The sequence below is a fragment of the Ictalurus punctatus genome, chromosome 4 (genome assembly GCF_001660625.3).
Source record: "Ictalurus punctatus breed USDA103 chromosome 4, Coco_2.0, whole genome shotgun sequence".
Lineage (NCBI taxonomy): Eukaryota > Metazoa > Chordata > Actinopteri > Siluriformes > Ictaluridae > Ictalurus > Ictalurus punctatus.
The window spans coordinates 34,559,392-34,574,391 of record NC_071284.1 but is presented as its reverse complement, the minus strand read 5'-3'; the positions used below and the strand labels follow the sequence as shown (position 1 = coordinate 34,574,391).

General features: G+C 44.0%; 1 protein-coding gene across 7 annotated transcripts in view; it reads right to left on the bottom strand.

Moving 5' to 3' along the window:
* The window catches only part of myo5aa (myosin VAa), a 64,850-nt gene that overhangs the window by 15,705 nt on the left and 34,145 nt on the right, over window positions 1-15,000 (bottom strand). For all 7 annotated transcript variants that reach the window (XM_053678286.1, XM_053678287.1, XM_053678288.1 and 4 more), the window contains 15 exons: window positions 12,843-13,001; window positions 12,021-12,118; window positions 11,521-11,607; window positions 11,309-11,417; window positions 9,118-9,329; window positions 8,876-9,032; window positions 8,361-8,600; window positions 5,708-5,956; window positions 5,221-5,314; window positions 4,180-4,328; window positions 3,984-4,097; window positions 3,736-3,876; window positions 3,426-3,482; window positions 3,119-3,328; window positions 909-1,009 (listed from right to left, as the gene is read on the bottom strand). In XM_053678286.1, the coding sequence (XP_053534261.1) occupies window positions 909-1,009; window positions 3,119-3,328; window positions 3,426-3,482; window positions 3,736-3,876; window positions 3,984-4,097; window positions 4,180-4,328; window positions 5,221-5,314; window positions 5,708-5,956; window positions 8,361-8,600; window positions 8,876-9,032; window positions 9,118-9,329; window positions 11,309-11,417; window positions 11,521-11,607; window positions 12,021-12,118; window positions 12,843-13,001 (2,177 nt within the window). The remainder of the gene's footprint in view (window positions 1-908; window positions 1,010-3,118; window positions 3,329-3,425; window positions 3,483-3,735; window positions 3,877-3,983; window positions 4,098-4,179; window positions 4,329-5,220; window positions 5,315-5,707; window positions 5,957-8,360; window positions 8,601-8,875; window positions 9,033-9,117; window positions 9,330-11,308; window positions 11,418-11,520; window positions 11,608-12,020; window positions 12,119-12,842; window positions 13,002-15,000) is intronic.

Sequence of the window (15,000 nt, the reverse complement as noted above, 5' to 3'; positions counted from 1 at the left end):
TGTTTGTTAGAATCTCAGAACTGACCGTCTGTTTTTTTTTTTATCAACTTCAATATTAAAATAGATTTTTAGCTACTTACAATTTAAATTCTATTTTTAGCAACTTAGTTTTTTCCCTGTCTTTAGCAACTAAAGTCGTGTATCTATTTTTAGCAACCTGAAGTGTAAAATCTTTAAATCTTTCTTAAAATGTACAAATCTAGAATTTTAGGATTTAAACTGTTTCTTAGCAAATCATTTTAAATCTGTTTATTAAATTCTTAGAATCTTTACATTGGCTTCAGGTTTACACAAAAGAAAATCAAATTAGCATAACTTTAACATGTTCGCTAGTCTTTAACATGTTATAATACTTGTATAATAATAATAATAATAATAATAATAATAATAACAATCATTTATTAACTTTGAATTTTGGGTCAGGCTTTTTAGCTGGTTAGCTTTGGATCTGACTAGCAGCTGCTTTACTATTTTTATTAGCTACGTCATTAACGTGCAGCTAGCGATGTAACTTAATCTCTACAGCTAAAGGATCAATCTGGTGTAACAGGAGAATTTTTGGGTTTATTTGTCCTGTTTTTTCCCCGTTTTTTTTATTACCACAGAGTCGCTCCTCTCTGCCACGACACATTAGCAGACGTACGATTGTGTTTCGCTGTTGCATTTCCGTTCATGTACGAATAAACCACGTGTTACGCAAAAATACATCATAAATGCTGACTTCATGGTCTTCCTGCTCGTAGTTCAAATAAAGCACTCTCAAGGATGAGGAGGGATGTACTTTTTTTTTTTTTTTTTTAAGTACAATTACATCAGTGTTGATTCACTGTGTTGTGTTGTGTTGTGTGTGTGTGTGTGTGTGTGTGTGTGTGTGTGTGTGTGTGTGTGTGTGTGTGTGTGTTGTTCACCTGTTGGTATCCTTGAGGCCCATGTAAGCCTGAGAGATCTCTTTAGCATCTGTGAATTTGTGGACATCCTCCACATAGTGCAGCGGCTCGGTCATGGTCTCCTACACACACACACACACACACACACAGTGTCAATAATAACCAGCACATCAGTAATGTTCACAAGGACATTATGGTTCACAAGAAACACACCTCGCCACTGAAAACACACAAATGACACCAGTGGCACCTATGGAACTAATGACACAAATGACACAAAGGACACCAGTGGCACCAATGGAACTAATGACACAAATGGCACCAATGGAACTAATGACACAAATGACACAAAGGACACCAGTGGCACCAATGGAACTAATGACACAAATGGCACCAATGGAACTAATGACATAAATGAAACCAGTGGCACCAATGACACAAATGGCATCAATGACACCAGTGGCACCAATGACAATAATGACACCAGTGGCACCAATGACATCAATGGCAACAATGACACCAGTGGCACCAATGACACAAATGGCATCAATGACACCAGTGGCACCAATGACAATAATGACAATGGCATCAATGGCAACAATGACACTAATGACACTAATAGCACCAATTACACTAATGGCACAAATGGCATCAATGACACTAATGACACTAATGGCACCAATGACATCAATGGCAACAATGACACTAATGACACCAATGACACTAATGACAGTACCTTCTCATCCTTTATGGAGTGTGACAGGAGAGAGAGAAAAAGAAAAACAGAGAGAAAGACATCAAAACTCATGAAAGTTTTCGAATCCGGCTGCTTTCACACTTGGCGTATTTTCCCCCTAGAGAAAGCCGAGCTGGAGCACCGTTTCACTGATAAGAAAAAAAAATGCAGCTCACGTGACATTTACACTGCAACCATAGAAACATGCCAGTCCTAGCTTACAGATCAGGACGTTGTTTGTCTTCACTGTAGCTTTAGAGGCAAAAAAAATTGTTATAATTTCATATTCACTCACTAAGACACTAACTACATTATTCTCCATGTCTGTTTTTCCTTCCCCCAACCTGCGACCTGATTGAGTGGGAGGTTAAAAACATCTCCCTTCAACTTTAGAAGGACTACATGTGCTCTGGTGTGAAAAACAAACCAAACAAACGCAGTGTGAAAGCATTTTCAGGTTTAACAGACAGACAATTCATGACACGAGCGTCTTAAATCTACAATCCTTAATCCTACTTGAATCTTTAACACTTTGTCTGAACCTTGCTAGGCAAACTCATCGGTGTTAGCGATGCTAGCATGTTTCGGGTGACTCGTTTCAGGCGAATTCCTCAGCAATTCCAGTGAGAATATTTTGAGATCTTGGGAATGACATTTCTGGCACTTCAGTTCGTAAATCTCTAAAGATGTGAAATATTACACCTTTATTACAGCGATACTAAAATACTTTAGTGCATGAGATGCACCAATAGCGATACTGGTATCAGCTGTTACTCCAATATCGCGTTCATTTACTCGTATCTGTTACACTAATGTACAGATGACACCCCTGCTGAAAAAACAACAGTAGAAACCATCACAGAAATTCTAATGGTTTCCACTACAAATACCATTACAAACCATTAGTTAACCATTAAAACCATTACCAGTCCTTAATGGTATCCACTAGAAATAACATGCCACAAAGAGAAGGCAACAAATTCCCAGTAGAGACCCATTACAGTTTCCATTAAAACCAATACAATTCCCATTATAACCATTAAAACCGCTGCAAATTCTACGAGCGATATGGAAAGCGCATTTCACGTTTAAAAATTCAAAATCTCAAACGTATACAAATGACCTGATAAAAACATCGTAAACATAAAGCTCAGCATGACTTCATGGCTAGCAACGAACCCTGAATACCGACAGGGGTGGCTTAGTGGCTAATCGGGAAGGTCGGGGGTTCGAGCCCCAGCACTGCCAAGCTGCCACTGTTGGGCCCTTGAGCAAGGCCCTTAACCCTCTCTGCTCCAGGGGGCGCTGTATCATGTCCGACCCTGCGCTCTGACCCCAACTTCCTAACATGCTGGGATATGCAAAAAAATCACTTTTCAGATCTCGTTTTGACTGGATCACCTGAGATAGATGTTCATACCGAGAACCTATGAGAGGTTGTAGGACATGCGTACATGCGCGCGCGTGTGTGTGTGTGTGTGTGTGTGTAAGTCACCTTGTGCTGCATGGCTTCTTTCTGGCTGACGAGTTGTGAGCGCAGGATGAGCACCTCCTCCTTCCGGACCTCCAGCTCCTCGTTGGAGGAGTTTAACTGCTCCATCAGGACCTTGTAGGCCGACATGGAGCCGTCTTTCCCCGCCAGAGTCTGACGCATCTCGTTCAGGTTGTGTCTCAGCTTCTTATTCTCCGACTCCAGCTCCTGACGCTAAACACACACACACACACACACACACACACACACAGAGTGAGAGGAAGGACGCTAGAGAAGCTAGAAAAGCTTTCTGGACCATGTGTGCGTTTACCTTAAGAGATTCATACTCCAGTTCAGCGCCGCGAGCCTTCTTATGCTCTTCGTCGTCCTGCAAGCGAGGAAAGAGTCGTTCAGCATTTAAAAACAAACCCTGAGAACGCAGTGATAATACCCAGGCCACGTTTAATGCTAAACCTCATACTCTCTGCTAGCATAGATATCGATTAGCATGGAAATAAACCATGGTAGAAGTTCATACCGAAATTGATGGGAGTAGTTTTTGTACTGTTATACAGCCTGGAGAATATGTGTGTGTGTGTGTGTGTGTGTGTGTGTGTGTGTGTGTGTGTGTGTGTGTGTACCCTGGCTCTAGCCCGCTGAAACTGCTCCTCTTTTCGGTCCAGTTCGTTCTGCAGGCCCTGTTTCTCCTGCTCGAGCTCCGTCACTCGCTTCTGCAGCTTCAGGAACAGAGCCATGTCCAACGCTGCTCCTTTGGTCACGTCCTACACACACACACACACACACACACACACACACACACACACGTGAACAGTTTAAACCAGATTATCCCAAGTTTCACAGGAAGTGATGTAAAATCTCGCCGCTTCACCTCGGCTCCTCGCGCTCCCTCCTCGGATTCGGCGAACTCGGAGTTGTAGGTGTATTCGGACTCGTTGCTGCTGTGTGTGGAGTCGGTTCTCCTGTGGCCCGGTTTGGGGACGTTCTGAAAGAAGCGAGAGTGTGTTACACTGCGTTATGGGTGTGTGTGTCCTGTGTGTGTTTACATGTACAGCATGTGTGTTCACCGTGCCGAGTGAGATCTCCTCCTTGAGATCGTCGTATTTCTCCTCCAGTCTCAGGTGCTCGGTGAGGAGGTTCTGATATCGTGATCTCTCCTCGTTTAAATCGCTCTCCAGCTGAGCCGTCTCCTCCTTCAGAGCCCTCTGCATCCTCTCTACACACACACACACACACACACACACACACACACACACACACACAGATTCAGCTAGGATCAAATCAGAACTGAGGTAACACTGGGCTGGAGATTAGTAATGACTGGATTAATAACCGATTTAAGATTTACTAAGGGCTCAGGTATGTTCAAGATTAGATTGGATTAAGGACTGAGATTATGACGGCATCAAAAACAGTCAGAGGAAAACCAGATAAGGACTGAGTTAATGACTGGATTCTACATCTGGGTAAAATACAAATTAGATCCAGATTAAATCTGGATTAAACTACGGTCTGGATTAAGACTGACTAGGTCTGGATTAAGGGTGGATTAGAACTCAATCTGAATTTAAATGAGATAAGTACTGTGTTAGAACAGGCTAAGGACTGGGATAGCACTAGATTAAGACTGTATTAGGATTGGTTTAGGGCTAGGTTGGGACTGGATTAGGACTGGTTTAGGATTGGATTAGACTGGATTTGGAGCAGGTTAGGACTGTGTTAGGACCTTGTAAAGACTGGATTTGGATCGGTTAAGGACCCGGTTAGTACTGAATTAGGATGGGGTTACAACTGGATTAGAATGGGGTTAGGACCAGATTACGATGGTGGTAGGACCAGATTAAGACTAGAAATGGGATCAGGGTAGGACCAGATTAGGATGGGGTTAAGACTGGATTAGACTTGGTTAGGATGTGGTTAGGACCGAATTAGGATGGGGTTAAAACTGGATTAGAACTTGATTAGGATCGAATTAGGATGGGGACTATTACCAGATTAGGACTGGATTAAGATGAAGTTAGGACCATATTAGTATGGGGTTAGGACTGGATTAGGATGGGATTAGGACCAGGTTAGGACCAGACTGGATAGTTGGATGGTTTCAGTACCTGTCCATTGTTGGCTCTGCTCCTGGATCAGACGGTTCAGGTCGTCCTTCTCGTTCTTCAACAGATCATTCTGTTCCTTTAACTCTGAGATCATCTACACACACACACACACACACACACACACACACACACACACAAAATCAAGAGCCATGACAGTGACAAATACTTTACTACACGATATACTTCACAATATTGTGATTACCAGATTAAAGTTGAAACAATGGCTTTACACATTAAATACAAAAAACCTATACACTGACCTAAACTGACTGACACACACACACCCACACCCCCCCCCCCCCCCCACACCCACACACACCCACACACACCCACCCACACACACACATACACACCCACACACACACACACACACACACACACACACACACACACACACACCCACAAACACACCCACACACACACACCCACACACACCACCCACACACACCCACACACACCACCCACACACACCCACACACACTCGTACCTTCTCCATCTCGTCCTGGTAGGTCTGCGCCCAGTCCTCAATGGCCTTCTTCTCCTTCTGCGTGGTCTGTAGATCTTTGCGCAGTTTCTCCAGCTCCTCCTGTAGCGTGGTCACTCGGTTAGCGCTGTTCTTCGCCTCCTCCTCCACGCCGCGTAAACGAGTCAGGTCCCGGCGCAGACGCTCGCTCTCAGTGGCGTGGGCGCTCTCCAAATTGTTCAGACGTTCACCCAGAACCCGGTTCTCCTTATTCTACAGCAAGGAACACACCGAACATCAGTATGTCCACATGCTACAACTGACTGAGTTCTAAATAAATAAAAAGAGATCTGAGTTTAATTCAAATTAGGTTCAGATTAAGGCTGGATTCAGAGTTTTCTCTGGATTAAGATTAGATTACAGTTAGGTATGAATTTTAATTGAATTAGAATATGGACTGGATTGAGGTTGATCTAGAATTAGGTGCAGCCATAGAAGCTGGCATGGTGGGAAAAAAAAGAATGAAAGAAAAAGAATTAGGTGCACAGACATGTTTAAAACCTTTGAGCAGCAGATCAACAGTGAAACCTTCAGCTGTGTGGATTGTATTCAGCACGTGTGGATTGTATTCAGCACGTGTGGACGTGTGGATTGTATTCAGCACGTGCGGACGTGTGGATTGTATTCAGCACGTGCGGATTGTATTCAGCACGTGCGGACGTGTGGATTGTATTCAGCACGTGTGGATTGTATTCAGCACGTGTGGATTGTATTCAGCACGTGTGGATTGTATTCAGCACGTGCGGACGTGTGGATTGTATTCAGCACGTGCGGACGTGTGGATTGTATTCAGCACGTGTGGATTGTATTCAGCACGTGCAGACGTGTGGATTGTATTCAGCACGTGCGGACGTGTGGATTGTATTCAGCACGTGTGGATTGTATTCAGCACGTGTGGATTGTATTCAGCACGTGTGGATTGTATTCAGCACGTGCGGATTGTATTCAGCACGTGCGGACGTGTGGATTGTATTCAGCACGTGTGGATTGTATTTAGCACGTGTGGATTGTATTCAGCACGTGTAGACGTGTGGATTGTATTCAGCACGTGTGGATTGTATTCAGCACGTGTGGATTGTATTCAGCACGTGCGGACGTGTGGATTGTATTCAGCACGTGTGGATTGTATTCAGCACGTGTGGATTGTATTCAGCACGTGTAGACGTGTGGATTGTATTCAGCACGTGCGGATTGTATTCAGCACGTGCGGATTGTATTCAGCACGTGCGGACGTGTGGATTGTATTCAGCACGTGTGGATTGTATTCAGCACGTGTGGATTGTATTCAGCACGTGTGGATTGTATTCAGCACGTGTAGACGTGTGGATTGTATTCAGCACGTGTGGATTGTATTCAGCACGTGTGGACGTGTGGATTGTATTCAGCACGTGTGGATTGTATTCAGCACGTGTGGATTGTATTCAGCACGTGCGGACGTGTGGATTGTATTCAGCACGTGTGGATTGTATTCAGCACGTGTGGATTGTATTCAGCACGTGCGGACGTGTGGATTGTATTCAGCACGTGTGGATTGTATTCAGCACGTGTGGATTGTATTCAGCACGTGCGGACGTGTGGATTGTATTCAGCACGTGTGGATTGTATTCAGCACGTGTGGATTGTATTCAGCACGTGTGGATTGTATTCAGCACGTGTGGATTGTATTCAGCACGTGTGGATTGTATTCAGCACGTGCGGACGTGTGGATTGTATTCAGCACGTGTGGATTGTATTCAGCACGTGTGGATTGTATTCAGCACGTGTAGACGTGTGGATTGTATTCAGCACGTGCGGATTGTATTCAGCACGTGCGGATTGTATTCAGCACGTGCGGACGTGTGGATTGTATTCAGCACGTGTGGATTGTATTCAGCACGTGTGGATTGTATTCAGCACGTGTGGATTGTATTCAGCACGTGTAGACGTGTGGATTGTATTCAGCACGTGTGGATTGTATTCAGCACGTGTGGACGTGTGGATTGTATTCAGCACGTGTGGATTGTATTCAGCACGTGTGGATTGTATTCAGCACGTGCGGACGTGTGGATTGTATTCAGCACGTGTGGATTGTATTCAGCACGTGTGGATTGTATTCAGCACGTGCGGACGTGTGGATTGTATTCAGCACGTGTGGATTGTATTCAGCACGTGTGGATTGTATTCAGCACGTGCGGACGTGTGGATTGTATTCAGCACGTGTGGATTGTATTCAGCACGTGTGGATTGTATTCAGCACGTGTGGATTGTATTCAGCACGTGTGGATTGTATTCAGCACGTGTGGATTGTATTCAGCACGTGCGGACGTGTGGATTGTATTCAGCACGTGTGGATTGTATTCAGCACGTGTGGATTGTATTCAGCACGTGCGGACGTGTGGATTGTATTCAGCACGTGCGGATTGTATTCAGCACGTGTGGATTGTATTCAGCACGTGCGGACATGTGGATTGTATTCAGCACGTGTGGATTGTATTCAGCACGTGCGGACGTGTGGATTATATTCAGCACGTGTGGATTGTATTCAGCACGTGCGGACGTGTGGATTGTATTCAGCACGTGAAACCAACAGCAGGGAAAACTCCGTGTCCCACAGGACCAGCGGTCAGGTGTGTGTTACCTGCTCGTCGACTCTGCGCTGAAGCTGCATGATCTTGTTCTCCATGCCGATGTTGAGTTTTTTGTAGTGCTCGACGGAGCGCGCTTCGATCTTCAGCTTCTTGAGCTCGCGCTTGGCCCTCATGCGCCGCACGCAGCACTGCAGGTAGACCACCGCCTCCAGAGAGCGCTTATACCACTGACGCGCCAACCAGCCGCGCACCATCTTCTGGATGATGATGGCTTTGTGCTCTCGCAGCAGCTGGACATGCAGAGAAAGCACACACACACACACACACGTAGATAGAGATAAGGACAAGGAGATAAACACACACAAGCACAGGAAAAAATTTAAGCGTACGATATAAGATGTTGTGCTCCTAATAAATAAAAGTAATGATATATAGAAAGAAACAAACTCCCTGATGTTTTTAGCTTCAACCGTTCTTCGTATATATATATATATGTGTGTGTGTGTGAGAAGGAGTTTGTGTCTGTGAATAGGGTTAAGGTTAGTGTGTGAGCGTGTGTGTGTACCGCTTTGTACTGCTGTCGGGCCATGTACGCTCGGAGGATACACTGCATGGCGAGGGCGGCGTTGCGTTTGCGCCTGTAGCTGGTTCTCTGTACGTACATGCGCTGGTACTTCTGAATGACGATGGCGGCTCGGGTGCGGCGCAGAAACTTCGCCAGGCTGAAAACGACAAGAAGAACCTTTAGAACTTTTAGCTCATCCTTCTATCCACCTGTCTAATCATCTAGAGCCTTCTGTTCCTCACCATCGGGCCTGGTATCCTCGGACGTATCTCTGGATGACGATGGCGGCTCGTTTCATGCGCAGGTACTTCTTGCGCTCCAGCCAGCAGCGGATGGTTTTCTGGATGCGGATGCAGGCTGCTCGGAGTTTATCGGCCCGGAGTTTCTCCAGGTACGCCACCTGACCGGCTCGGAAAAAGATCTTCGTCTTCCCAAACTGGTACTTATCCTGATCCTGCAGAGGGCAAACGAGACCATTCGAAAGCTGACGCGTGGAGGGACGATACGGACAATAAGCTTCATAAACCTTCCAATTAATTTAACCAATCATTCAACAGAATTGTATTAGGAACGTGATCTATAAATTATACAGGCAAATGTAGAATCGCTAAAGATTTAAGTCCCGCTAAAGACGAAACACAGCAGCACATCTCACATAAATACACACATGTACTAACTTCAGTATGACAAAATAGCAGAGAATAAAGGGATAGAGAGTATGAGGAATCAAGTGTAGAGAGAAGCATCAGAGGATGCAAGAGAGTATATAGAGAGCATGTGGAAGTATAAGAGTATAGGGGAATATTAGAGCATATGAGGGAGTATGGAGGAGTATGAGAGAGTATGAGGGAGTATGAGAGAGTATGAGGGAGTATGAGAGAGTATGAGGGAGTATGAGGGAGTATGAGAGAGTATGAGAGAGTATGAGAGAGTATGAGGGAGTATGAGGGAGTATGGAGGAGTATGAGAGAGTATGAGGGAGTATGAGGGAGTATGAGGGAGTATGAGAGAGTATGAGGGAGTATGAGGGAGTATGAGGGAGTATGAGAGAGTATGAGGGAGTATGAGGGAGTATGAGGGAGTATGGGAGAGTATGGGGGAGTATGAGGGAGTATGGAGGAGTATGGAGGAGTATGGAGGAGTATGGAGGAGTATGAGGGAGTATGAGGGAGTATGAGGGAGTACGAGGGAGTACGAGGGAGTACGAGGGAGTACGAGAGAGTACGGAGGAGTATGGAGGAGTATGAGGGAGTATGGAGGAGTATGAGGGAGTATGAGGGAGTATGGAGGAGTATGAGACAGTATGAGGGAGTATGAGAGAGTATGAGAGAGTATGAGAGAGTATGAGGGAGTACGGAGGAGTATGAGGGAGTATGAGGGAGTATGAGACAGTATGAGGGAGTATGAGGCAGTATGAGGGAGTATGAGGGAGTATGGGGGAGTATGGGGGAGTATGAGAGAGTATGAGAGAGTATGAGGGAGTATGAGGGAGTATGGAGGAGTATGAGGGAGTATGAGGGAGTATGAGGGAGTATGAGAGAGTATGAGAGAGTATGAGAGAGTATGAGAGAGTATGAGAGAGTATGAGAGAGTATGAGGGAGTATGGAGGAGTATGAGGGAGTATGAGGGAGTATGAGACAGTATGAGGGAGTATGAGGGAGTATGAGGGAGTATGAGGGAGTATGGGGGAGTATGAGAGAGTATGAGAGAGTATGAGAGAGTATGAGGGAGTATGAGGGAGTATGAGGGAGTATGGAGGAGTATGGAGGAGTATGAGGGAGTATGAGGGAGTATGGGGGAGTATGGGGGAGTATGGGGGAGTATGAGAGAGTATGAGAGAGTATGAGGGAGTATGAGGGAGTATGAGGGAGTATGAGAGAGTATGAGAGAGTATGAGGGAGTATGAGGGAGTATGAGAGAGTATGGAGGAGTATGAGGGAGTATGAGACAGTATGAGGGAGTATGAGGGAGTATGAGACAGTATGAGGGAGTATGAGGGAGTATGAGGGAGTATGAGGGAGTATGAGGGAGTATGAGGGAGTATGAGAGAGTATGAGAGAGTATGAGAGAGTATGAGGGAGTGTGAGGGAGTATGAGGGAGTATGAGGGAGTATGAGGGAGTATGAGGGAGTATGGAGGAGTATGAGGGAGTATGAGAGAGTATGAGAGAGTATGAGAGAGTATGAGGGAGTATGAGACAGTATGAGGGAGTATGAGGGAGTATGAGACAGTATGAGGGAGTATGAGAGAGTATGAGGGAGTATGAGACAGTATGAGGGAGTATGAGAGAGTATGAGAGAGTATGAGGGAGTATGAGACAGTATGAGGGAGTATGAGACAGTATGAGGGAGTATGAGAGAATATGAGAGAGATGTATATATAGTTAGTCAGTGTGCTGAAACCTGGGCTGAAGTTTCTGAACTGTTTCTCACCTGCACCAGTTTCTCCAGAACGTTCCTGCAGGTCATTTTCCTATCAGCCTGGACATCTTTCTGCTTCATCAACACACGATAACGGCTGAAGAACTCCTGATAGGTCCACCTGTAACACACACACACACACACACACACACTATTTGTATCTACTTCAATAGTCTATATTTCCTCTAAATAACTAAATAAGTCGTGCTGATGTTAGTTTTGACCTGGACGGAAATCCTGCAGCGGAGATGCGGATGGTTTCGAGGACTCCACACGCCCTCAGCTGCTGCACCGCCCGCTTCGGGTCAAACCTGAAATTATTCAAATTCGTCTTCATCGTAAAGTATGATAATAATAATAATAATAATAATAATAATAATCACAATTAATGTGCTCAATCCTAAAATCATGAATATTAAAAATCACAATCGTTTACCAACTCAGGAACAAAATCACACTTTTGCTTTTTTTTTTATTTATTGCTGACACAAATCAATGAAGGACATTTTAATAGAGAAATATGAATACAACACGAATTTGTAAATAAATAAATAAATAAATAAATAACCACACAGTACACAATCTAATAGGCATTAAAAAACACCCATCCTGAAAAAGACCCATCTTTTATCTTTATATTTATGAGCATTAACACACGTCCAGCATGAACTGTACTGTACTTCCCCTACAGAAGGTCTGCTTGTGAAGGCGTTCTGCTCCTTACGTGAAGGCGTATTTGTGGTCGTTGGGTTTGATGCAGCGGACATAGTGCGGCGTCGTGGCATTTAGCGTCTCCATCAGCAGCTGGAGAGAGTTACGGAACTGCGGCGGACAAAAAGATAACACGTATAAACACAGTTCTGCTTAAATTATTACAGAGAAATAACTAGAAACATTTTATATACACAAGGTCATCGATGAAATAGGAGTAAATAAAAAAAAAGGAATGAATTATTTCAATGCTGTTAATAATTGTTGTCTCTTAAAGACCACGAGATACCGACACATTTATTAGTATAAAATTTCCTAAGGACAAAAAAAACCTTTATAAGTGTTTAATAACTGACGAGCTACAACTCGCTCATTCAGTAACGCTAATCTCTCTCTCCTATTAATTATTCATTTCATTCTCATCATTTATAATTAGTATATCGATAGGATCAATTATTAATATGTAATTCTTAATTGTTCATTTAGTATTGATACTTATAATAAATGATTATATTTATGAAGACCTTCTATTACAGTTAAATAATTAGTTAATTAATTAAATGTAATAGCATATTAAAATTTTATTAAAATAGTCATCGATATCTTTATAGTGATTTACAAAACTACATTCATTCCATACAATATAATAAGAATTATTACAATAGAAGATGAACAAGAATTATGATTATTCTTCTTATTATTATTAATCATCATCATTATTAATAATCATTATTATCATTATTACCATCATCATGATTATTATCATTATTATTATGATGATGATAATTATTATAATAAATATTATTATTATGATTATTATTATTCTGTGGCCCACCTGCAGGCCCACGGTCTTCTTGTGCTCCTTGCTGGCCTGGTCCGGTTTGCCCTTGTCTGGTTTGATGCTCAGGCGAGTGCGCCCCCCGGGGGGAGGACCACTTCCTGTAGGGCTGGTAACTTTATCCTCATCCTGGAAGAGCTCCACCAGCAGGTCAAACTGTTAAAAACACCCGACGCTGAGTAAGCACACGAGAGTATGTCTGTGAGCGCTAGTTAATCTGAAAAACATCTGCTTCTCCTTAAATATTAGTGGTAAATACAGTCAGGTCCAAAAGTCTGCGTGCACTACTGAGATGTAGACTCATCTCAACACCAACATACTTCTATACAGTTGTACTTTTTTCCAGAGACGACAAGAATCAAGACATTCTGAATTCGTTGAGCATCTTTCTGATAGCGGATTAACCTGCTAGCACGCTCAGGTTTCAGACACGAGCGCTAGCGATTTAGAAGTGATTTAGTGAACAGCAAAGCTTTAGTAATGTGGGCAGTAACGCAGGAAATACAGCTGCAGCTCCCTCCAGACTTGTTTATCCTGGGAGGTTATAAGCTCAGCACCATGCACCAGGAGAGAGACGGAACCTCACAGGACGTATCCAACCAGAGCAACATCAGACACCACCTCACACACACACACACACACACACACACACACACACACACACACACACACACACACACACTTACACTTACAGGGTTTCTAATAAAGCCAGAGGACAAAGCCCTTACACTTCCCAAACATTTACTCATAAATGTATTTCTATTTCACTGAAAAGTCTTTAATTCCGTCTTGTTTTTGTAACACAGGAGAGTAGAGTATGAGGGAGCATGAAGAAGTATAAGAGAATAAATGGGGAAGAATGGAGAGTAAAAATATGAGGCGGTATAAGAGAGGATATAAGAGTACATGAGGGAGTATATGGGAGTGTGACAGACTGTGGACATGCAAGAAAGGAGTACGGAGAGAGCAAGGGGAAGTGTAGGAAAGTAGGATAAGGCAGTATGAGAGAGTATAACAGGAAAATTATGAGAAAATTTGAGGTAGGTTAGGGGCAGTCTGAGGTAACGCTTGAGGCAGTGTGTGTGTGAGGCATTATAAGGTCAATCTGAGGTAAGTTTGAGGCAGTGTGTGAGGCATTATAAGAGTAGTCTGAGGTAATGTTTGAGGCAGTGTGTGTGAAGCATTATATGGGCAGGGTGAGGTAAGTTTGAGGCAGTGTGTGAGGCATTATGAGGGCAGGGTGAGGTAAGTTTGAGGCAGTGTGTGAGGCATTATAAGGGTAGTCTGAGGTAATGTTTGAGGAAGTGTGTGAGGCATTATGAGGGTAGTCTGAGGTAATGTTTGAGGCAGTGTGTGTGAGGCATTATAAGGGCAGTCTGAGGTAACGTTTGAGGCAGTGTGTGTGAGGCATTATAAGGGCAGTCTGAGGTAATGTATGAGGCAGTGTGTGTGAGGCATTATAAGGGCAGTCTGAGGTAATGTTTGAGGCAGTGTGTGAGGCAATATAAGGACAGGGTATGGTAATGTTTGAGACAGTGTGTGATGCAGTATAAAGGCAGTGTGAGGGAATATCTGAGGCAGTGTGTGAGGTGGATCTGCTTAGATCAGATCCCATCAGCACTGCGGTTTTACACATCTGCACTTAAATCAATGCAGCCGAGAACTTTCTCCGTCTCAGCAGCTTCAACATGCTGAGGCAGCACTGCCTCGCCTCACTGTCCTACTAAAGTATAAACACCCCCGACTTTACACACATACAGGATTCTGACTCAGGCAGCCATTATCTCTGCTGCTAACCACACACACACACACACACACACACACACACACACACACACACACACACACACACTGCATGTGCATGCACCCTGTTATTAGCAGCTCTGGTGAACATGCAGCGAAGAGAAGAACCTAAAGTGAGGGTTAAACTGAAGGAGATGGCGTGAGATGATAGAGCATTTACCTTCTGCACAGGTTGTCATGGTGACAGGACACATGGACAACACGTGATGGCAAACAGACACACAAACACAAACACAAAGGAGATGAAATACAGGAAATGCAGAACTCATTCACTCCTGCGATAAAATAAAAAGCCCCAAACCACCAACAGGAGCAGCAGAAGATTATATACACGCAGGCATGAGGATGGAGA